This window comes from Podarcis pityusensis (assembly GCF_964106645.2).
Source record: "Podarcis pityusensis genome assembly, chromosome: W".
Lineage (NCBI taxonomy): Eukaryota > Metazoa > Chordata > Lepidosauria > Squamata > Lacertidae > Podarcis > Podarcis pityusensis.
Window position 1 is genome coordinate 20470031 of NC_138045.1, and position 25643 is coordinate 20495673.

The 25643-nt window shown below is 46.0% G+C and overlaps 1 protein-coding gene across 1 annotated transcript in view; it reads right to left on the reverse strand.

The window, feature by feature from the left end:
* Window positions 1-25643, reverse strand: part of LOC308467736 (androgen receptor-like) — a 439420-nt gene that overhangs the window by 161091 nt on the left and 252686 nt on the right. The window contains 1 exon segment of the mRNA XM_080989431.1: window positions 10456-10743. Coding sequence (XP_080845557.1) covers window positions 10456-10743 — 288 coding nt within the window.

The window sequence follows — 25643 nt, forward strand, 5'->3', positions numbered from 1 at the left end:
ATCAGGGGCAACACAAGAGTATTTGCAGATTTGGGTTGATGACTTGTTATTCTTCTCAGAAACAGATGGACAGGCAGAGAAGTTTGCCAAAGAGCTAGGTAAACGATTCAAGCTTAAACAGCTGGGTGCTGTCAAAACCTATCTGGGTGTCAGTGTTGAGCGTGCACAGGATGGAAGTTTCTTGCTCAGCCAGAGAGGTAAAATTGAGCAATTGCTTCAGAAAATGAGGATGAGTGATTGTGCAGGAGTGAGAAGTCCTATGGAGACTAGTTTTGTGAAGGACAGCCAGCAAGTAGAACGCGCTGCGTTCGAAAAGTGTTTCAGTCAGCCCTAGGGAGTTTGTTGTACTTGTCCCAGTGGAGCAGACCTGATATAGCGTTTGCTGTCAATCTGCTCAGCAGGGAAGCTTCAAACCCTAGTGTGCAAGCCTGGAATGGCATCAAGAGAGTTCTGAGGTATTTGCAGGAGACCAAAGACTTTTGTCTTAGGTTGCCAGCACAAGGAGAAGTCAAACTGACTTCCTTTGTGGACTCGGATTGGGCTAATCTTGAGGATCGCAAGTCTGTGTCTGGCCTAGTGGTGAAGTTTGGGAACTCCGTAGTTGGATGGAGGTCCAAGAAGCAAAGTCTTAAAGCGCTCTCATCCACTGAGGCTGAGTTTAGTGCTCTTTCAGAGGTGTGCAGAGAAGTAGAGTTCTATGCTTGCTTGGTGGAGGAACTCTGCGAAGTGGATTGTCAACCGATACGTGTTTTTGAGGACAATCAACCTGTTAGGATATTTCCGTTCCACCTTAAAAGGGATTATCTGTGCATTATCTGCTGATAAGAGCGTGCATCAGTTCCAGAATGTGGCAAGCTATTTTCTGGAGCTCGTGTCGCTAATTGCTGATACTGCGTGTCTACGGGAGATCGATGGATGTACCGGAGGCGACGTGGGGCCATGATGGACTTTCTCTCCCTGGCAGTATCCCAACAACAGGTTTCGGGCCCAGATTCACGGCACTTACAGGAGAGTAAGACTGCGACGGACTGCTGACAGGTATGTGGAGGAAAAGCGAAAGTGAGGCTTTTCGTTGCCGCGGCAAAATCTCTTTGATGTCTGGCTGGCCTAATTGGTCTGGAAGCTGCGCCAGAGGCTTCGTGATTTATGGGTGCAAAGATAAGGAGTCTCTGAAGTGAATAGGGCTCACGGCTCAAGTGAAAAGCTGGAATGGAGTTTTTCCACGCTGCTGAAGCTTTTGAAGCTGCTGAGTGCCCAAAGTTAAATCGGCACAATTATGAGACCTGGGCTGTGTGGTGTGAGAGTTTGCTGCGTCAATTTGGAGTGTGGCATACTGTGTCTGAAGCCCCTCCAGTTCCTCTGACAGATAGATGGAGAGCCGAAAATTCGAGGGCCATAGACGTAATAGTCTCGTCCGTTTCTCTGGAGGAAATTAAAACGTTAGCTGGCAACGTGACTGCACGTAAGATGTGGAATGCTTTGAAGATAGCCCATCTGCCAGTCATCCCAGCCCAGAGTTTGACTGCATCGGAGGTCCTGGCTGTTTCCCAGAATGCGAGTGAATGCAGGGATGCTGAGGACACCGTTTGCAAGCTGCAGGGGGAGCTGACTGTGATGTCATCCCAGGCAGCATTCCAGCCTCCAGGGGGAGCCAAGGAGTCGGCAGCTGAGAGCTCTGTTTCTCGTGAGAACCAAGGTCATCGCCTTTGCAGAGGCCGGAAGGCCAGAGGTAAACAGAGACAGACGCCTGCAGATGGCCCAAAGCAGAAGGGGGGTGAAGAGCCCACGCCAGTGGAAAACAAGGCTTTGTTTGCTGGCACAGCTTCACCAAAGGCTAAACGCAAGTCTGATGGCCAGGAGCAGGGGGGCAAGCAGCAAAAGCCCACGCCGGTGGAAAACAAGGTTTTGCTTGCTGGAAGAGCTGCTCCAAAGGCCAAGGCCAGGTTTGTTATTGATTCTGGATGCACCCGCCATGTGTCGAAAGACCGGCATCTCTTTATCTCCTTCAAACCTCAAGAAGGTGAGATCCACCTGGCTGACCGAAAGACGTTACAAATTGCAGGAGAAGGGACTGTGAAACTGGCAAGTCTGCACACTACCATCAAAGATGTACTATATGTTCCAGGTGCTGCAGACAATTTGCTCAGTGTCCCACAGCTGACTGGCCGTGGTTTTGAGATTTCCTTCAAGGGGAGCATCTGTGTCATCAGGAAAGGCAAAGAGGACATTTTGCATGCAAAGTTTATAGATGGATTGTTCTGTATAACTTATGATGACAATGGTGCTGTTGTGTCTAATGTTGATTCTTGTTGTGTTGCACAAACTAACAAAGTTCTTCATGCAGGATGCATTCATGATGCACACAGAAGATTTTGTCACATGTCTTGGCAGGCGCTGGCCAAGAGGCCTAAGTTGGTTCAGGGTTTGAACATCAAACCCTGTAAGTTTCACATCAAATGTGTATCTTGTGCAGAGAACAAGGTGAAGGTTGCTCCAAAAGGCAAGGAGTCTAGCAGGCAGGCTTCCAAACCCTACCAGCTAGTCCACACAGACCTGGTAGGTCCACTTGCGCCCTCTTTGGGTGGAGCAAGGTACTTCATGGTTCTAATTGATTCTTTTTCCAGGTACATTCATGTGTTTATGCTCGAGCAGAAATCGCAAGCGTTTCCTAGGTTCAAGGCATTCTGTGCTTGGTTGGAGAATGTTCACGGTAAACGTATTGGCTGTCTCTTTACTGATCGGGGCGGGGAGTTCACTTCTCAGCAGTTTGAAGCTTTCCTGACTGAGAAGGGAATCCAGCATGATTTGTCAACGCCTAGATCGCCATGGATGAATGGACTTGCGGAGCGAGCGAATCAAACGTTGCTGCAAGGAATGAAAACCTTGTTGCATGATGCCAATCTCCCTGATAAGTATTGGGGGGAGGCTCTGTCGACTTTTGTTTACACTTTTAATCGCAGATTGTCATCACCTATTGGTTGTACCCCCTATGAGAAGATGTTTGGTAAGAAACCCAACATCAAGCACATGAGAATCTTTGGTTCTGACATGTGGGTACACACCCCACAGAGCAACAAGCTTGGGAAGCGTGGGGCACATAGTTTGTTCATGGGGTATGAAAAAAGAGCATACAGGGTATGGATGACTAACTCAAAGTCCATTAAGTTCACAAAGAGTGTTGAGTACAATCCTAAGTGGGGGGAAAATGTGGGAATTTTCCAGAGTTACCCAGAGGAGGATGAAGGTGATGTGAATAAAGCAGATAATGTTGAGGAAGCTGAGGATGATGATGATGATGATCAGAGTTCGGATTCCAGCTCAGTTGGCGGCGCTGCTGCTGATGTCAGCGACAGTGATGACACAGCAGACTACAAGAGCGCAAAGGCCTCAGTCAGACCATCTGATGCGTCTGACAATGAACTGGAAGAACCACTGTTCACCATTGGTCACTTTTTTCCTAAGAAGGAGGAGATGAGTCCAGAAGACTTGCGTCTAGTACGCAGATCTAAAAGGGTGACGAAGGGCAGACCTCCAAAGAGATTTGCTGATGAGTTTGCTAAGACAGCAACTGCTGTTCTTAGTAGCTCAGAGAAGGTGTGGGAACCTTCAAGCTTCAAAGAGGTTCAGGAGTTAACCTCTAAAGATGCTGAGCCTTGGCTAAATGCCATGAAGGCTGAAGTTGATTCCTTGAACAGGAACCAAACTTGGGAACTGGTACCGGTAGTCCCAGGAATGAGACTGGTTGGCAGCAGATGGGTCTTCAAGGCCAAGACAGACCAGAATGGCAAGGTTGTCAGACACAAAGCCAGATTGGTTGCCAGAGGTTTTTCACAGGTACCAGGACAGGATTACCACGAGACCTACTCACCCACAGTCAAATATGAGAGCATTCGGCTGATGCTCAAGATTGCTGCGGAGGAAAAACTGCATGTTTCCCATCATGACATTAATACAGCTTTTTTGTACGGGATTTTGGAGGAGCTGTTTATGCTTCCACCTGATGGAATGCAGATACAGAAGGGGATGGTCTGTAAACTTCAGAAATCCTTATATGGTTTCAAGCAGAGTGCCAGGTGTTGGAACACAAAACTCACTGAGACATTGCTTTCTCTAGGTTTTCACCAGGGCAAAGCTGATCCATGTGTGTTTGTCAAGGAGGAGGGGCAAAACAAACTGTATTGTTTATGTTTTGTTGATGATCTTCTGATGTTTTGGAAGAATCAGGCTTTGTACCAAAGCACCCTAGCTCAGCTGAAGGAGCACTTTGACATGAAGGATCTTGGTGAGGTATCCAACTATCTTTCTCTGCAGGTGGAGAGGGACCAAGCAGGTAATTTTCTGGTACACCAAACACAGAAAATTGCTGATGTATTAACCAGGTTGAATTTGGTTGATGCAAACCCAGCAGACACACCAATGGTGACAGGTTACCAGGTAGATAGTACTGCTGAAGCGTTTTCTGACACAACGCTGTACAGATGCATTCTAGGCAAGTTGAATTTCATTGCTAGATGCTCAAGACCTGACATAGCTGTAAGCTGTAACCTGCTTAGCAGACATGCCAACAATCCTACTGTTCAGGATTGGAAAGCTCTGAAGCGCATAGCCCGCTATTTGAAAGGGACTTTGCACTACAGGCTGAAGTTCACCAGTCAGAAGACTGGAGGTCTTGAAATCTTTGCAGATGCTAGTTTTGGAAGTGACACCATGGATGGTACAAGCACTTCTGGAGTATGCTACATGTACAACCACTGTCTGTTTGACTAGCTGTGCAAGAAGCAAACGACAGTGAGCCTAAGTTCCTGTGAAGCAGAACTCAATGCTCTGTCATTTTCACTCATGGATTGTATATGGTTGATGCAACTGTTTCAGGACATCAGAGTTTCTGTGAAATGTCCTGTACAAGTGTATCAAGACAATAGATCCTGTTTGGCTTTGCTGAACTCAGAGAGTTGCAAGCAAAGAACCAAGTACTTGCAGATTAAGCTACATCGTGCAAGAGAGTGTATTGAGAAAGGACTCATTCAGGTGTCCTACATGCCAGGAAATGAAATTCTTGCTGATCTGTTGTCTAAGGTTGTTAACAGAGAACAACTTAAGGTTTATGTACAAAGGTTGCAATTGGGTTGAACCACAGGTACTACCGGTTACACGGAAAGGGGGAGGATGTTAGGATATTTCCGTTCCACCTTAAAAGGGAGCAGGCTTTGTGAGTCAGAGTCTGCGTATTTCCTGTTTCCACAGGATGTTTCTGTTGTGTCTTTGTTTTCGCTCTCTGTGTCTGGAGATACTGAAGCAGGCAGTCATGTTTTTCTTTGTTCTGATCAACGCTGAATAAAACTTGTAAATAATGCTCTCCTGCGTGCATCTTACGCTGTGCATTATCTGCTGATAAGAGCGTGCATCAGTTCCAGAATGTGGCAAGCTATTTTCTGGAGCTCGTGTCGCTAATTGCTGATACTGCGTGTCTACGGGAGATCGATGGATGTACCGGAGGCGACGTGGGGCCATGATGGACTTTCTCTCCCTGGCAGTATCCCAACACAACCATGCCTGCATTTGGCAGAGTCAGGTCAGTTCAAGGCCAGAACTAAACACCTAGACATTCGCTTTCGGAATGTGTGCCAGAGTGTTCAGGAGGGATTAGTTGCGCTGAAGTATTGTCCCTCTGCCAAGAACCTAGCTGATGGGTTCACGAAGCCACTCACCTTCCAAAGACATGGGGAGTTTTGCGAAGGTCTGGGTTTGGGACGACCAAGGGTCGATTCTCCCCTCAGGCGCGAGACAAGAGGGGGTGTTGGGTGTAGTGAAGGGTTAATCTTCTGTGTCTCGAGGCTGAGAGGAGGCGCGTACAAGGGAAGTACGCCAGGACGTGACGAAAGCAGCTTGGAATGCTGTGAGCTGAGTGAAAAGTGAAAGCAGTTTTGTTGCGTAGCTAAAAACTGAGAGCAGGACGCAGAGAAAATGCAGCTTGAATCTGATGGCTGTTATTGATTGTAAATATGCTGTTTTTGAGCAAATAAAGGGATATTAGGACAGAAGAAACGTGTGGGACTTGATTACTGCTCTTTCGACACACACCGCTGTGTAATTCTGCTAATTGGTTTACGACCGCTCGAAAGCTACACTGCGTAAACAGAAGCTACAGAGGCTCGCAGGGGAAGCGTGGCTGGGCGCCGAACAATAAAGCAATAAATCTACCGAACATTATGCATGGCCTAGAGCAGGGTTGTCCAACAGGTCAATCGTGCCCTACTGGTAGACCCCCGGGAGGTTTTGGTAGATCGCTGTCGATTGCTGGGTCCCTTTTCTTACTGTTGGTAAAATAGAATCTGCCCCGCCCCCTTGCCCCACCCTCCATTGTTGCAGTATCTGCAGAACAAACAACAGACGGAGTGCACTCATCGAGGATGTCCCCAGCGATCTATTGGTTGGTGAGTGGCTGTATCCCTTGAACTTCCTTCCTAAAAAAAGCTCAACAACTTTGACCTTGGAGTTGGCCACCCCTGGCCTAGAGGAAGTGGACACAGAAAAGCTTTTCCTGCTTTTTTCTAACACTGGAAGCCATAGACATCCAGTCAAACTGCTGAATGTTGGAAGGTTCAGGACAGATAAAAGGAATTCCTTCTTCACACAGTGCACTGTTAAACCGTGGAACTCTCTCTCTTGCAGGAGGCAGTGATGGCCACCAACCTGGATGGCCTTGAAAAGAGATTAGACAAATGCATGGAGGAAAGGGCTATTAGTGGCTACTAGCCACAATGGCTATGCTCTGCCTCTGCTGTCAGAAGGAGTAATGATTCTGAATGCCAGGTGTTGGACACTGCAGGGAGGGGAAAGGGCTCTTATGATTGAATCCTGCTTGTGGGTTTCCCCAGTTGGACCACTGTGAGGACGGGATGCTGGGCTAGGTGGGTCTTTGATCCAGTAGGGCTTCTTACATATTTGTGAAAGGACAAAAGAAACAGTTTGTGGACAGACAAGAAGACAGAGAGAGGAGGAGAGGGGGGGGGGAAGAGTTGGCTGATGAGCCACCTCATCCTGGGGTGCTGGGCATTTCTCTCTAGAGATCTGATGTGAGGGTACCTATCCGTTGCCTGGGTGAAGCATACCCAACACTATATTTGGAGATTTGCAAAACAAATTACAAAGGAAGCCAAACATGGGCAACTTCTTGTTGCTTGAGGCAGAGCACCTGACAGGGCTGTCTTAAGCATATGCAGCGCCGGGGTGCAAAGATCCGCCCAGCGCCCCCCCCCCGAGTTGCCCAGAGTTGTTGACCTTTTTTTAAGGAGCTGACGCCACGTTTATCTCTGCTAAGAAAAAAGAAAATTTCAGGTATGAAATTTACGGCATGTAATGCCTTAAGAGAGAATATTATGAAAATGATATACAGGTGGTACATAACTCCAGTCAAGCTCGCAAAAATCTATCATTTGCCCGATAATAAATGTTGGAAATGTAAAGAAACTGAAGGTACATTTTTTCACCTTTGGTGGACGTGCCCAAAGATTAAGGCTTTCTGGGAAATGATATATAATGAGTTAAAAAAGGTATTCAAATATACCTTTCCCAAGAAACCAGAGGCCTTTCTCCTGGGCATAGTCGGCCAAATGGTGTTAAAAAAGGATAGAACTTTCTTTATGTACGCAACAACAGCAGCAAGAATACTCATCGCAAAGTATTGGAAGACACAAGAGCTTCCCACACTGGAGGAATGGCAGATGAAACTGATGGACTATATGGAATTGGCGGAAATGATTGGCAGAATCCGTGACCAGGGAGAAGAGTCGGTGGAGGAAGATTGGAAGAAATTCAAAGACTATCTGCAGAAACACTGTAAAATTAAAGAATGCTAGAGTGATGTTGGATTGAAAATAAGCGGCTTCCAGCTGTACAGGATTTAAAGTTATAGATAGATTAAGATTAAGGATTAGGATTAAAAAAGTTTAAGGAAATGGAAATTTGGTTTTTAAGAGGTAAAATTTTAATGTTATATTATATTAAGACTAAAGATTGGGATTAAAAAAGAGGGAAAGTAATTGCTGGACAAACAATTTGAACTGGAATACAAAAGAGGGAAGTATGAGGAGGTCCAGAAAATAAGTAAATTTAAAAATGGAGATGAAAAGGTGATATTGTTTTTAACTGTTTTTTTCTCTCTTTTTTGTCTTTTGTCTTTTGTTCTTTTTCTTTTTTGGATTATGTATTGTGTATTTTTTGAATTGTGTATTTCTTTTTTATGTTTTATGTTTAATCTTTTATGGAAACTTTAATAAATATCATTTAAAAAAAAAAAAAGTAAAGAGGAAGGAAACGGACCATGTGGGAAGCGGGATTTAAATCCGCACTCACACGCTTAAAAAAAGAGAAATCCCCCTGTAAACGCTGCTAATAGAATCCCCTAGCATTGCAGTGGGTTGGACTAGATAAACCTTGGGACCCCTTCCAACTCTACAATTCTATGATCGAAGTCGGACTTCTATGATTCTATGCTTCCTCTGCTGCTGCTTCAAAGTTAAAAAAAGAATTAAAGTCGGGAGATCCCATCACGCCTATTCCGGTCTGCTTTCCCAGATGCCTTCGCCTCCTCCCACTGCGAGAAAGGGGCCACTTATTCTCCAGGAACCCTCCCTCCCCCAGCAGGTGGAGGCAACGTGTTTTGGCGCGTCCCTCATCCTCCTCTCTCTCCCCACCTCCACCTCGCCTTCCGGGTTCCCTCGCTCCCTCCCGGCCGTTTCTGCGGTGGGTGCTGGTGGGGCTTTCCGCCATTCCTTGGAAGAGCGATCACCCCACGGCGAGGGAGAGGGGCGGTGGGAGCGCTCGTATACATCATCGTCAGGCGGAAGGGAAGCAGTCTCACCACCTTTAAATGGCATTGCTTGTTATCTGAACATGCTCCTGTGTGGGCAGATGAGGGGTATATATATATCGGCGGGGAGCGCGGGGAGATCCAGCCAGGCACAGAAGCAGGTACGCAGCTTCCCTCCCAAGCCTCCTTGGGAGGAGAGCGATCCCCACAGAGGCTTGGGAGGGAAGCTGTGCGCCCGTCAGCCATATGGTTGGCCTAATCTAATCTAACCAGTACACCGTACCGGCTCCCCCTGTCAAACAGACACTTGAAGACAAACTCAGCCTTGCTTCCACTTAACGTTAACCGCCAATGTAGTCAACCCATGTCTCTCAGCAATCTATCCCTGCCCAGTATAGGAAACAGATGCTTGGCCACTTCAGTGTACCCGCTCCCTCCAAGTGTGACCCACGTTCTTACAGACATACTATGAGAACACAACCACACAAAGCTTACTGAACTTGAGCAAAGAATGGCAGAGGTGTGACATCCCTGGACAACCGAATTCCTGTTGCTAGTCCCCTAAGAAGGCAGCCAGAAGGCAACTCACACAGTGTGCTGGAGGCAGAGAGCAGAAGTGCTGGTGAAAAGTGCCTGTAGATCAAGCAGCATCAACTTTCTACACCAAATTTGAAGAGAGGTGCTCCTGAAAGTAGGTGCCCCTTGCTTCTTTTGGAATAGATTCTGGAAAGTGGATGTTTTTCTAGATTGTTCAATTTCAGAATTCTTATTAAACGTTGTTCTCCCACTCTTTACCTAAAAAGTTCAGGCAAGCTTCCCCGAGCATCTAGGAGCATTTTCGCTCATTTTTAAAATACTGATGCATTTCTTAATATATGTGATTTTTGCATTCTGTTATCTTCCTGACACTCATTCTAACTGCATATAATGAAAGACAACATCTCTTTAATTGCCAATAATGGAATGCAGATCTCGAAAGAGGTGCAAATTGCATGCTATGAAAATATTTGCCATCTACTTATTCTGAATAATCAATAGTACAGTAGTACCTCGGGTTACATACGCTTCAGGTTACAGACTCCACTAACCCAGAAATATTACCTCGGGTTAAGAACTTTGCTTCAGGATGAGAACAGAAATCGTGCAGCGGCGGCGCAGCAGCAGCAGGAGGCCCCATTAGCTAAAGTGGTGCTTCAGGTTAAGAACAGTTTCAGGTTAAGAACAGACCTCCAGAACGAATTAAGTTCTTAACCCGAGGTACCACTGTAGTCAACTTCATTGTTGTTTTGAGAGAAAGAGGTTCAGAACAAAACCTGTCCCATTTGTAAGCCTTAAATAAGAGACCCCAGCAGGAAGGACCTTGCATGGAAGAAGCCAGACATACCCAATTTTCTCTGGCTGAGAGTGATGCAAGTCAGCAGAAGGAGATCCATAGTTGATGCAGTATGAATACACTGACAATCACCGTATCATGCTTAGAGAGGCCCAACCCAAATAAGCAAGGGCAACCGCAGCAGAAAACAGATTTGCACCATAACATGAAAGGAGATGGGGGGGTTTGCACTGTTTTCTGTGATGTCTGATCCTTCAGATAAGGAGTAAAGTGTGTGAGAGAGAGGGGGAATGCAATAACTGTTCCTTACCTGGCAAGGCTTTTGCCCATTTCACGACATGCACCAGCTGCCTCTCACCTAGCTCATTCAAGCTGGTCAAGAGAGCAGCAAAGGAGTCAGGCTGGGTGTTGTCATGGCCAGCGCACACAACCCCTGGCTCGATAGCCTCCAGGACATAAAGGAAGATGGGCTGGCACTCCAGGCTCTCAATGCGCATCATGGACATCTTTGGGGCTTGCTCCTCCATGGGGCTGGAGGGGCCAGCTGCCTCCTCTTCCTCTTGCATCTTCAGGTTTCCCAGCTTCTTCAACTTGTGGGCTGCAGCAAGTAACAAGAACATAAGAACATGAAAACAGAAGAACAGCCTGGTTGGATCAGACCAGTGACCCATCTAGTCCAGAATCCTGTTCTCACAATGGTGAAATACCCCAAAGAACCTAGGAATCTAGATATACTGCTCCTGGACCTGGAGGTTCCATAAGAATGTCAAAAAAGCCTCGCTGCTGGAAGAGTGCCCACCCTGAGCAGCGTTTCCATATGCTCCACCACTGTTGCCTAGTGGCCATCAATAGCCCTCTCCTCCTCCATTAAAGCCATCTTAGTTGGTGGCTATCACTGCCTCCTGTGGGAGCGAGTTCCATAGTTCAACTATGTACTTTGTAAAGAAGTTTAGTCAGAAAACATTGCCCTGTGGGTTAGGGTTAGGGTTACGATACAATATCTTTATTGTCATTGTCCCATACAGAACAACGAAATTGAAAATCTACACAAAACATTCAAAACCCAACAAGCCTCCTATCCCAGCTATCCCAACCTGGTTAGGCCCCTAAAAACTCTGATACCCATTTTTAAATACAATATACTCCCATACAGACTCCTTACAATGCGTTTAAACCGTTAGGGTAAGGGTTATGGAATGCCATCAATTCCCAGATTCATTTATATCCTGAGAGGACTTCCAGTTTTTATATCTAGATCATATTTTCAAAAGATAAACTCATTGTTTAGGAAATGCCTTTGGGGCTCAGCGACACCAAGAATATACTTGCAGAGAATGCAGCTACGAATTAAAGAAGGCGGTTTCAAAATCCCAAATTTTGAATTATATCACTATGCTTACCTACTGTCAAGTACTAAATATTGGAATCCCACTGTTGGCCCTAATTTTCCAATGTGGGCAATCCTAGAATATATGTACATAACACCTTTGGTTGGTTGAACAATACTAGGATCAAAATACAGTGGTGCCCCGCAAGACGAATGCCTCGCAAGACGGAAAACCCGCTAGACGAAAGGGTTTTCCGTTTTGGAGGTGCTTCGCAAAACGAATTTCCTATGTGCTTGCTTCGCAAGACGAAAATGTCTTGCGAGTTCCTGCGGGGTTTTTTTCCTTCCCCCCCCCTTTTTCCCAAGCCGCTAAGCCGCTTATCAGCTGATTGTTAAGCCGCTTATCAGCTGATCTTTAAGCCGCTTAACAGCTGATCGTTAAGCCGCTTATCAGCTGATCTTTAAGCCGGCTAAGCCACTAATACTGTAGCGCTAAGCCGCTAAACCTCTAATGGGCTTGCTTCGCAAGACGAAAAAACCCGCAAGACGAAGAGACTCGCGGAACGGATTCTTTTCATCTTGCGAGGCACCACTGTATTTGAAATCTCAGGTGACACTGTAAACAATTAACTCACTTAGAAGAATATGGAATATATTGACTAATAAACACAAATTTGATCCATTTTCACATGCTAAACTTATTCTGTGGGGGAGCCCCACACTAAGAATTGCAAAGAAGATGGTGATCTGGAAAAATTGGATGGAAGTAGGTATACTGACATTGGACCAACTGATAGATGAAGAAGATTAATTTTATACTTTTGCTGTTTTAAGACAAAAGTCTCATCTATCAGATGCAGCCCAATGGCAATATCTTCAACCACAACATCTCCTAACATGTGTGTTTGGGCAGTCAGCCCTTTCAGCTTCTGAGATACCTGAGATACGAGACTAGAGCAATTGGACAACATATTCAAAAATAAAAAAGCCAGCAATTACTTTTTATAGATATCTATTAACAATACACACAAAATTAATATGTAGACTGTAAGAAATGATTGGAATAAAGAATTGGAACTTTCAATATTACCCAGACAGTGGGAAAATGTATTAGAGGCAGCAATGTCTCATCAACAAGCAATCTCTCCTTCATCCAGTGTTATCAGTGGTGAGACTCATAACTCTAAGAAAATTGAGTCTGACTTTGATCCTGACTCGGACACTGACTCTCCTGTATTTAGACAAATAGAAGGAGGTGGAGGACTGCTATTGCTGATGCCGAAGAAGCTGTTTTGAAAGCACCTGCTTGTGAACTTAAATACTGCTACATACCAGCAGTACTTCTAAATGAAACAGCTTGGTTGAATGTTGGCACAGAGCCTGGGCCGAGATATTTGGCTCTGCAGATGGCTCAGCTTAAAGCAATTAAGGCAGTTGGGAGGGAACTCCCCTCTCAAGATGCCATGGGAAATCGGGAGCTGGCAACGAGCCACAGCAGAAGAGGTAACCAATAGAACTTATGTGAGATCGAGGCCCTGTGGAGGTAAGGGCCCTCTATTTGGAAGGAGAGTCGACATTCATCCCCCAGGTGGCAGCTGGGGCTTGGACAAGGCCAACCTGAACCCTCTGGGTCTGTGGCACCCGAGACAGAATCGACCCAGGTGTCAGCTGGGGGCTGAACTGTCCCAGAGGCCGAGGTGGAGGCGCTGACGCTAGCAGTTTCTGGCTCGGCGGTGGAGGGTGATGGTGTGACAGAGGTCTCTTCCCCCTCTGGAAGTACCATCTCGCGACCCCCAAGAACACCGGCTGTGGGGGGAAATCTGAGGACTTTGATGCAAAGAGATACATCTTCCTTGATACTTTAAGTGCCATCGCAACAGCAAGGGACGGGCCCCCCTGAGACCATTTGGCACAATATTCATATTGAATAGGACATTTACAGAATCAGCCCCCCGTTCCTTTTGGTTGTTCCCCGATGCCGTCTGGTTTTCCAGATTGTTTGAACAGACTTGAGCTGGCCCCCAATTCCACAGGAATCTTTCTGGGGCCCAGGGCTGCCAGAAACACGGAAACATGGCGGAAAGAATCGGCCATGATTGACACCAACCTTCCCCTGCCTCAGCTTTTAAGTTCAGAGGCTAGCAAGAATACCACCTTCTTCACTGGCTGCAAATAACACCTCATGTGGGATCCTGGTCGGACATTAAGGGTGGAAGGAAACTTTTCCTTTTCCTTTTTCCTTTGTTGTTTGCTTCCGTTTTTAGGGATAGTTTATGGTAATAGTTATTGTGCTACAGTCACACTTAAGTTCTATCAGCCTATAGTTAGATGTTTAATTGTTGTTTTTTGTTTAGTTACGTGGTCCCTCACCTTCGAATGTGTGTTACATGGTAGCTTTGTTTAGTTTGTGAGCTGTTTTGCAGTTTAATTTAAATTAGTTAGTTAAAACTGCAATAGAAGGTTGTCAAATAATGTAATAGTCATGTTGATAACTAGATAACTACCTGATGTCTAGTCGGCCTATCTTATTTGATTATTTTGTGTGTATCGAGTTGTTGATATTATAAGTAGAATAGTAAGCTGGGAAAGAATAACATCAATGCTATCAAAGGAGGCAAGAATGAGCCTTGGATTTACTACCGTGGAGGGGCAAGGGAGGTATGGCAGTGGGGGCAGACTCTATAGGTGAAGAGGTTTGAGATATGGATAAGCTTGTACCCCTTCCAATCTGTGCCCCATCCCAAGGGACAAAGGTAAGGTATCAAGGATTACTCACCTCCATCACTGGTGTTGTGCAATGCGAGGTCTATAGGCCATAAAACCACCACCCTGTGAGATTTCTTTACCTCACAGGGGGTTGACCTGGCTTGTGTGACGGAGACCTGGGTGCACGAAGGGGAAACAGTTGCCTTACGAGAGATGGCGCCCCCGGGTTTCTCCACCCTCCACCAGTCGCAGACCGTGGGCCGGGGGGGGGAGGGGTGGCAATGTTAATCCAGGAAGATTGTTCTTTCAGGGCTCTACCTGTCAGGATTCACAGAATGCTGTGTGAGATATTAAGTCTGCAGGCTTGAGTTTGCTAGCTGATGCAACTGGCTGATGCAATCAGCCTGCAATACTTTCTATGGAGGTGTTGGGTCAGAATGACTCAGCAGTAATATGCTGTCAGTTGATTGGCTGTCATTGGTTTAAAAGGGAAATCTGTCCAGCAGTAAGGTGGTGGTGTAGAGGAGTGTGGTCAGAGAGAGAGAGAGAGAGAGAGAGAGAGAGTGAGAGTGAGAGTGAGAGAGGTCTTCCTATTTGCCTTAAGGTGCAGCCAGGTACTCTGTTTGACTGTATGAACTACTTGTGTATTATAGGCTGTAGATATTTGTGTGTGTGTGTGTATATATATATCACAATAAATATACTGCACTGAAGAACCTGGAACTCTGAGCATTTCTGCTAAAGCGCTGCGGAGAATTCGCGACAGGATTATGGGCCCAGCACACTTCTGCTGCACAAGAGTACAGGTAGCAGTTATCTATCCGTGGGTGCTGGAGGTGAGCTGCAGGTATGGAGCAGTCCAGAGCTGGCATATTGCTGGAGAAGCTGACGGCCACGAACTACAGCATCTGGTTGGTCTGCATGCAACACTTCCTCAAGAGTGAGGGCCTGTGGAAAGTGGTGGAAGATCCACCGCAGCCCCCTGAGGAGGATGAGGACGACGATGAAAAGCTGGCACAAGCAGAGTCCCAGCTAGAAAAGGATGAGAAAGCCTTGGCTACGATCATTCTTGAAGTGGACGACAGCCAGCTAGTCTACGTAGCAGATAAGGTGACGGCAAGTGAGGCGTGGAATGCACTCAAGGCTGTCCATGTACGAGAGGCAGCTGGCTTGCTGATAACACTGACCAGGAGAATGTACTGGTGTCGGATAAAACTGGGTGACTCCCTGGTAAACCACCTAAAGTTCCTAACAGGCTGTTTCCAGGAGCTAGCCTTAAGAGGGAGGCCTGTGGAGGAAGAGGACAAAGTCTTTATAGTCCTGAGTTCCCTTGATGACAGCTATGATATGCTGGTGAATTCCCTCGAGTTGGTAGAGACTGATAAGCTGACTCTGGAATACGTTACCGGACGGTTGTATGCAGAGGAGGACAGGCATGCAAAGCGAAAGACGATCTCAGCCCAGCTGTCGGAGCATTCCAGAGGGAACAACAGCCGGGATGAGCAGAGGTGTCGGGAGCCAGAGAAACAGCCAGGAGGAGCTGCTGCAGACCAGCTGGTGGTCAACAAAGTAAAAAAGTGGTTTTGCTGCAAGTCCAGTGGACATCTGCTTCAAGACTGCTCGAGAAAACAACAAAAACAGCAGAAGTGCAGAGGCAGCAGAGAGAGTCTACCACCTGGGTGTCTGCAGATGGCCAAGAAAATGAAGAGCTGTGGGTTCTGGACAGCAGAGCTTCTCAAACTTTTTGTAAAAGAAAAGCATTGCTGACTGATGCTAGGGCTTCAAACAAAAAGCATGTAAGTCTTGCTACAGGCCAGAAAGCTAATGTGATCTGTGAGGGGGAGATTGTGTTCCCACAGCTGGGACACACATTCAGGAATGTGTTGTGTGTGCCTAGTTTGCAAAACAATCTCCTGAGTATTCCTGACTTGGCAACAGCAGGCTTTGATATAAACCGTACGAGATCAGTGCCAGATAAAGCAAAATGGGGTAGTGTTGGCAAATGCTAACCTTAGAACTAATATGTATGTACTACGGTGTGAGTCTAAGGTTGTGAATGTGCAAAATGTCCCAACCCACGATATGTGTATTCATTTCCTGCACAGGCGTCTGACTCATGCTAGCTTTAAGGTGCTGAACAAAACCTTGGAGTTGTGTGGGGGGATGAAAAACATTATAAGTTGTGATAATTACTTAGATTGCAATATTTGCAAGGAGGTTAAAAGCAGGGCTTTCCCAGTAGCAAGAGCAAGCCAGAGAGAAACCAAAAAACCACTGGAGTTGATTCATGCTGATGTAACTGGTCCTTTTCCACCAAGTGCCTCCCATAACAAGTATTGTTTAATCCTAGTGAATGACTATTCTAGGTGTTACCATAAAGCACCAATGCTGCAGCAAGCAAAGGCTCTAGCAGCTCAGCCAGCTGCTTGTGGCTGGAAAGCCAGACAGGATGTTTGTGACTGTTGCCATGGAAACAAAGGGGCAGTCCATTCTGTACTGAGCACCGGATGTTAGCTCAGTGTGTATGTGTTATATGACCCGTACTGGATGTACTTGGGAGGAGTTTTCTTCTTGCTGTTGTTGAGTGCAGACATGATTCTCTGTACTGATGTAAGAGGCAGAAATAAATGATGTAAATAGTTTTCTGTCTGCTTCTTTCCCCTCCCTGGGGACACCAAAGGGGAGAGAGGAAGAACGGTGTGTTCCTCTCATACATCTGAGAAGAATCGCCGGACCTCGCCTGCTTATCAGCAGAGGTTGGGAGACGCGGGGAGGTCGACAGGAATATCTGCCGGTGCCTATGCTTGTGGCACATTCCTCTGACCCAGGCAGAATTCCAACAGTGGCAGCCTTCGGATGGTTGCGATTCATCGAACATCTGCATGAGAGGCTGGTGGATTGTCCTCCTCTGCTCCAAGGAGGAAGAGAAGCGTCTGAGAACAGCCAGAGGCTCCACAGACAGCTGGTGTTTTCCAGAGCAACGGAGTTCAAGGTATGCTGCATTTCGGGCTAAAAGTGTGAACGCAGGAAGATTAATTCCCTGGTTCACGGAGCTGCGTTTCAAAGAAAACAAAAGCTCCGGAGGAAGAGGCCTGCAGCTTGAAGGCTGAAGCCTGCATTCCACAAATTTTTGTGGTAGATAAGAAGTCCCATTGAAATGCATTGTTGCTAGGTAACGGAAACTTGGAAAGTTACTGGCAAAGGGGCTGGACTCTGCGTGTAAGCCTGGGAAAGCGAAACAAAACCAGAGAATGTTTTGGCTACAAGGTTTACGAGCTCTTGGAAGAGACTTTTCGATAGCAGCCTGAGTTTAGCTGCCAGGTGCAAAGAGCGTAAACAATTTGCAGTTTGCTGCGTGAGAAAGAAAAAAACAGCTGTTGGATTTTGCAGCTTGTTTGGAGGTGAGAGAGGCTTGGCTTCAAGATGGATGCCAAGAAAGGGGGAGGTTTGCCTTGCCCACCTTCCTTAACCAATGACAATTATTCATCTTGGTCTGTAAAGATGAAGGCCCTGCTGCAGAATCAGAGGCTTTTTGATGTAATTGAAAACCCCATCCCTGCAGCACCAACCAGAGGTTGGGAGTCACAGAATGTAAGGGCCAGGACTGCTATAATTCTGTGTGTCTCAGATGATCAGTTGGTGCATGTTCAGCATTTAGAAAATGCGAAAGAGGTATGGGACACGCTGCGTACAACGCATCAGAGAGATGCTGGTTCTTCAGCGTTGCTGTATTTTGAGAAATTGACCAATCTGAGACTTGCGCCTGATGGAGATGTTCAAGCGCACCTGACAGAAATGAAGTTTCTGCGTCAACAGATGGTGGAACGCAATTTCCGTCTTCAGGAGGAAGTGTTTTGCTTCATGATGATAAACAGCCTTAGCCGCACCTACAAGGTTGTTGCCAGTCAGCTTGGTTCCCTACCGGCCGCGCAGCTGACCGCGGAGAGAGTTTGTGCTGTGGTCCTGAATGAACACGACAGACTTGCTGCACTGGCAGAAAAAGACAGGGGGAGGGAAGAACAGAGTTCTAATTCCCCCACTGCTGATGCTACTGGAGAGCATGGTGTAGCATTGAGTGCTGTCCGATGCTACAATTGTGGACAGACTGGGCATCTACAGCGAAACTGTAAGAAGCCGCGCCAGTCAAGAGGAGCAAAGAGCAGCTCTACGAAGCCTGAGGCGTCAGGCAAAAGCCGTACCAAGTGCCAGGTGAAACCTGCAAAGGCTATGATGGCGAAAGGAGCCACGCCAGATGTTGGGAACTCGTTCATAATAGACACGGGCGCAACGGTTCACATGTGCCCGCACAGAGGACTGTTTTCGACGTTGAAGAAGCAAAGCTTCACTGTGAAACAGGCCAACGGTCAGGAGCTGGAAGCAACTGGAATTGGGACTGTGTATCTTGAGAGTCTGAACTTGACTATAAATGATGTTTACCTGGTTCCAGAACTGAGATTTAATCTGCTGAGCGTGTCGCAGATTGCAAAGAAAGGACTGAAACTGTCCTATGATGCTAAAAGCTGCAAGATCTACAAAGATGGAGAACTGTTTCTTACTGCCAAAGAGAAAGATGGACTGTATTTGTTGACTTTTGATCAAAGTGATTACATGAAATGTAATTCCTCTGTTTCTAACGAAATCTCTCTTGCAGGTGTGACCAGTGTGAGCACCAAGACCAAGAAGGTCGACAGAGCATTTCAGCGGGTGTATGCTGATGTGATTGGTCCTCTAGAACCATCTAGAGGCGGTGCAAAGTTTTACCTTTTGTGTGTGGATTGTTTCACTAATTATTCTTGGGTTTACATGATGGAGAAACCGCAAGAAACTTTAGAAAAGTTTCAGGAGTTTCGTGACAAGGTTAAAAATATGCATGATGCTAACATTGATTGTCTTTTCACAGATGAGAAGCAAATTTTTCTGTTACAGAAGTTTCAGAAGTTCCTGGATGGAAAAGGGATAGACCACAAAGGGGCAGTTTCGCAAGAAGCGTGGAACAGGGGGGTCTGTGTGAGAGTGAACAAAGAATTGCAAAAGGGGATGAATGCGCAATTGCTGAGTTCACATTTGCCACATGAATATTGGGCCGAATCGCTAGCGTCCTATCTTCATGTGTGGCTGAGAAAGGTCTCAACAGAGTTGGGATGTTCTCCTTTTGAGAAGCTGTTCAATAGAAAACCTTCTGTTGCCTACTTTAAGAATTTCGGGTCTCATGTGAGAACAGAAGCTCCAGGTGGAGTAAAGAATGCCAGAGGCATTTTTGTGGGTTATGAAAAAGGTCTCTACAGAGTAATTTTGTCTGAATCTGGTCAGGTGATTCTCACAAAGTTCCTAGAGAGTGCTCCAAAGCAAGAGCGGATAGTACAGACATTTCCCACAGGAAACGATTCAGATGATGATGATGATGATGAGTTTGATCTTATTGAGTTCAGTAGTACTGATGATGACAGCGATAGCTCAGACAGCTCAGTTGTCACAGTCATTGAGAGGAAATCTCACATAATGACTAGACCCTCAGAAGAGGAGGATGAACCATTGATTAAGCTTAGTACTGGTTCTCCAGAGAGTTCAGAGGCTGAACCAGAAAGCAGAGAAGAGCAGCAACTTTTACGTAGGTCTGAAAGAGCAACGAAGGGTGTACCACCCAAGAGGTATTCAAAGGAGTTTGCTAACCTTGCATATGTTGCTATTGTAAACGACCAAGGACAGATTGAAGCTGTGTCTGAGTCAGAGACAAAGGCACAACAGAGAGTTGTTAACCGAGGTAATGCGAAGTCACACAACCAGAGAGGTACATTGGTTAAACCAGTGGCGGGTAGTTCCAAGGGTGGAACTGAAACAACAGGGGAATGTTATAAATATAACAACTGTTTGTTTTCTTCTCTGGATGACGCTTTGCTCGCGGCACGCATTGATACTTTAGGGGGAGTATGTTACCATAAAGCACCAATGCTGCAGCAAGCAAAGGCTCTAGCAGCTCAGCCAGCTGCTTGTGGCTGGAAAGCCAGACAGGATGTTTGTGACTGTTGCCATGGAAACAAAGGGGCAGTCCATTCTGTACTGAGCACCGGATGTTAGCTCAGTGTGTATGTGTTATATGACCCGTACTGGATGTACTTGGGAGGAGTTTTCTTCTTGCTGTTGTTGAGTGCAGACATGATTCTCTGTACTGATGTAAGAGGCAGAAATAAATGATGTAAATAGTTTTCTGTCTGCTTCTTTCCCCTCCCTGGGGACACCAAAGGGGAGAGAGGAAGAACGGTGTGTTCCTCTCATACATCTGAGAAGAATCGCCGGACCTCGCCTGCTTATCAGCAGAGGTTGGGAGACGCGGGGAGGTCGACAGGAATATCTGCCGGTGCCTATGCTTGTGGCACATTCCTCTGACCCAGGCAGAATTCCAACACTAGGTTCAGCTGGGTCTACCCACTAAAGCAAAAGTCTGAAGTTGCCCAAACTTTGAAGTTCTGCATAAGAAGGGTAGAAAGGCAGCTTGGCCAAAAGGTGTGCTCTATTCAGACAGACAGGGGAGGAGAATTTATGGCAAGCTCCCTAAGAAACTGGTTGCAATCCCAAGGGATTAAACACAGGACTACCAACGTGGCAACTCCTCAGGAGAATGGAGTAGCAGAGCGTAGGGGAGGTGTCTTGCAGACACAAATGAAAGCATTGTTAGCAGACGCAAATCTTCCAAAATATTGGGCTGAGAGTATTAAGACAGCCAATTATATTGGAAATCGTTTGTGGTCAAGGGTATTAGACAACATACCATACAAGATTCTCTATAACAAAAGTCCCAGTTTGCAACATTTAAGAATTTTTGGGACAAAGGCATGGGTTGACATACCTGTAAAAAAACGAAGAAAAGGTGGGAAAAGGGCACAGCAGTTGCTATTTCTTGGATATGAAAGTGGAACGAAATCTTACAAGTTTGAAGACAATAAAAATCTTTTGAGTTATAGTCAGTCAGCCAGCTTTAATGAACAAAGAAATTGGCCCAAGATACATGCAAACCAACTGCCAGAAAAGGTTTTACTGCTGAGTGTACCTGATAAGGCAGGTGAAACAAAGGTAAGAATTGGCAGCACTCCCAGGGAAATTGAAAGGGAGGGGGTAAAGACTGAGCAATTTTCTCCAGCTGCTTGCATGGAGCGGGGGGGGGGGGGAGAAAGTGCAACCGGGACAGGAGGAGGTAAATCTCCAGAGTCACTCCACCCCAAAAGCAGTCCTGAAGGTAGCCCAGGGGGTGAGATTAATGAACCAAGGAGGTCTGAAAGAAGTAATAAAGGTTAACCTCCAGTCCATTATGGGTTCCCAGTCACCATAAACCAGGTTTGTGTAACTGAACTAGAAAACTGAAGAAGTGCAAGAGTTACCTACTCTAGAGAAAGAGGCGTGGTTAAAGGCAATGCAGGCAGAGTATAACTCTCTGCTAAACAACAATGTGTTTGTACCTACCGAATTGCCTGAAGGTAAAAAGCCCATAAGCTGTAAGTGGGGTTTTTAAGTGAAAAAGCTGGCTGATGGTGGTTGTCAAAGGAAAACAGTCCTTCAATGACTGTGCTCGTTCCTCTCTGGTGAGGGACAGAGGGTGGCGCTGGGGGGGAGAGTTGTCGTTGTGCTTTTTTTTTTTTTTTTTTTTTTAATCATATTTATTAAAATTTCCAATAATAACAGAATAAAGAAGATAGAAAAGATAAAGAAAGAAAAGAAAGAAAAAAGACCAATTTTAAACCCTTATTTTCATAACCTTCTTTCTGGGACTCCCTCCTTCCCCTCCCGACTGTATTCCCCTTTCCCTACGTTGGTTCCACAAGTTCTCATTCCCAATTTAACCTAATATGTTATGCCTAATAGCCAATTTAAATTACAATCTTAACATCACTCCTCACCTTTAACAAAATAGAACAAAGATTTTTTTCCCCAAAATCTACCCCGCTTCCTTCCACGAATTCCCCCTTTTCTTTTTTTTTCCAAAACTTGTTAAATCAAAATACCAAAGTTATATATAAAAAAAAATTTAAAAGATAGAAAATAGAAGAAGGTTCCAGAAGTTGATTACATAGCCTTTGGATTCTAGAATTCCCCCTCCCTTCCCCGGTTTAGATTCCCTATGTCCATCAGTCTGTATGTTGTCGGCCTGGAGGTCTCAAGTCCACAGCCAAACTTTCTCAATTCATCTTGCCGGTTTTCTTTAAATTTACTTGTTTTGATGATGTTTAATTTCAAAAGTCCAGTCTAATCGAGGCCTTTAATTTCCCTTGATCATTGTTACTCCTCCCATTGTTCTTGCCGTGGCGTAGTTGGTCCTTTACTCTTTTGTTTCTTACTTTCTCAGGTTTCTGTCTTGTTCAGCTGCAAAACCATTCTTATTCTGAAATCTAGTATCTCTACAGAGGTTTGTTATTCAGGAGCTTACTTAAATAGAAAGATTCTATTGTGTTGTCACCTCTGTAGACAAAACAAATATTTCAGTTTTGCTACTTTCCCAGGAGCTAAGACCAGTAGTACACATCCCAGAGTAGTTTTCCATATACGCCGCTTGTAATGTCCCAAAGCCCCTCTAGAGGGATTGCAATAACTTTGTGTCCTCTCATCCAAAAGTCAAATTGTTGTTTCTTTTTCCACCCGACATTTTGTATCCATATTTATATCCAATTGTATCAAAATTAACCAGCAAAATACTTGTAGCAAAGTCCTCTTTATATTCTCAAGATTTGACAGCTACTTTGACAGCTGTCAAACTCTCCATCTCTCTCCGCCAGGTTCTCTGAATCGCCCCGGTTCCCGGGGGGGGGGGTTGCCTTTTCCCTCTCACCCTCGACTCTCCTCCAGCACAATTCTTGTAATGATTCCATCGTGGAATTTGGTATTTTTAATCAGCAATAAACTTCTGAATTGATCTTGGTTTCTCAGTCCTTGTTTTAGCATGTTTACAATCAGGGAGGGGACTGACTTCCTTTTTAGATCCCCCCCGCTCGTGCCGAATCCGAAAAAAAAATTCCTTTTTTTCCCCTCCTTTTGTACCCGGTTACCCAATTACTCACGGGTTTTTGTTAAATGTCCGAATTTCAAATGGAAGAAGCCAGCGCTCTCCGACGAATGGCATGCGGCTGCACTCGGCAGGGGAAGCGATAGACTCAAAGTACCACGCCACTCCCAGGCACCCGATCCGTAGCCTTTAAAAAGGCTCCTTCACGAGTCGGGAGGGCGCTGACGGTACCAGCCGAGTCCCCATGTCCACGGGCCCCGTGCCCGTGGTTTTTAAGGGTCCCCGCGTCGCCGGCGCGGTAGGACCCAGCCCCTGCCGAGCCGACTCCCTCCGAAGCTCGGAGGGAGTCCGCCATTCGGCGATGGCGCCAACCCGGAAGTCCGAGTTGTCGTTGTGCTACTCCTTTGTGTGTGGAGTGTTAGGATATTGATGTTCTGTTCCACCTTAAGAACAGGCATGTGGAGTTGTTGTATGTCACATGTCTGTTTACTTCCAGTACAGCCTGCAGGGATCTTCCATTGTGTATAGCTTTTGCTGATGCTTCCTGCTCCCTTGGACACATCCCAATATGGAGTACCGCTGGGCACAATTCTCTCCCCGATGCTTTTTAACATCTATATGTGCCCCCTCGACCAGTTTGTCCGGAATTTTGGTTTGGACTGTCATCAGTATGCTGATGACACCCAGCTGTATCTGTTGATGGGCAGCCACCCTGACTCAGCCCCAGACACAATGTTCAGATGTTTGGAAGCTGTGGCTGGAAGCTACATGGGAGCCGGATGAACTTAAATACTTTGAAGACAGAGGTCCTTTGGCTGGGTTGAGATTATATGGGGTTGGGGGGCCAACTCCCATCCCTTGTGGGAGCACAACTAGTGCCAGCGCCTGCCGTCAAGAGTCTGGGTATAAACTTTGACGCCTCCCTTTCTATGGAGGTGCAGGTTACAGCTATAACAAAGGTGGCATTTTTCATCTCCGCCAGGCTAAGCAGTTGTTCCCTTACCTCTCTCGCCTTGACCTCGCCACTGTGATCCATGCGATGGTCACCTCCAGGCTTGATTATTGTAACTCTCTACATGGGGTTGCCCTGGAAACTGACCCAGAAACTCCAGCAGGTGCAAAATGCCGTGGTGAGACTCTTTATGGGGTCTTCGCCATGGGATCACATTCACCCAGTGCTATACCTGCTGCACTGGCTCCCGATGGAGTACAGGATCAGGTTTAAGATGCTGGTTTTAACCTTTAAAGCCCTATATGGCCTAGGACCCTTGTACCTACGGGACCACCTCTCCTGGTATGTCCCACGGAGGACCTTATGGTCTGCAAATAACAACACCCTGAAGATTCCGGGCCCCAGGGAGATTAGACTGGCCTCGACCAGAGCCAGGGCCTTTTTGGCTGTGGCCCCAGCCTGGTGGAACACTCTCTCACAAGAAACCAGGGCCCTGTGAGATTTGACATCCTTCCGCAGGGCCTGCAAGATGGAGTTGTTCCGCCAGGCTTTTGGTCAGGGTTCAGTCTGACTCATTTTCTCTTTGTATATAACAAGCACGAAGGAGGTTTCCCAGCCCGCTCACAGGTCCTTACAATATCAGTGGAAACAGTTGGTCCTGGCAATTATTAACCCTTTCAATTTTAACCTGAGGATTGTCATTTGTCCAGTTTTAATTTTAATTTTAATTTATTTGAATTAATTTGGGGATGCATTTCAATTGATTGATTGCTTGTTTTTATGCATATTGTATTATTTATATGATGTTAACTGCTCTGAGCCCAGCTCTGGCCAGGGAGGGCGAGGTACAGATAAAATATTATTATTGTTATTGTTATTGTTATTGTTATTGTTATTGTTATTGTTATTATCCAAGGTGTCATTAGATTTAAAGTTAAGACTAATACAACAGAAAATAATATTTAGAGTTTATTGGACTCCTTTAAAAAGGTAAAGGTAAAGGGTCCCCTGACCATTAGGTCAAGTCGTGACCGACTCTGGGGTTGTGGCGCTCATCTCACTTTACTGGCCGAGGGAGCCGGCATACAGCTTCTGGGTCATGTGGCCAGCATGACTAAGCCGCTTCTGGTGAACCAGAGCAGCACACGGAAACGCCGTTTACCTTTCCGCCGGGGATTCGAACTGCCGACCTTCTGATCGGCAAGTCCTAGGCTCTGTGGTTTAACCCACAGCGCCACCCGCGTCCCTATTGGACTCCTTTACGGTTGTATAAAAAAGGGTTAGCTAAGATAGCTCAGTGTTGGAGATGTGGCAAGGACAATGCCTCCCTGAAACATATGTTTGTACAGTGTTCCATACTCAAGTTTTCGGAGAAAGTGCTGGACTGTGTAACTAAGATTGTGCAGAAAAAGTTAAATCTTTCAGCAGAGAATATTTTATTGACCTATATACCTGCAGTATGGAAATTATCAACGGGACAATGGAAATGGAATTTCCGTGCCCTAATAGTGTCCAAGAGATTGA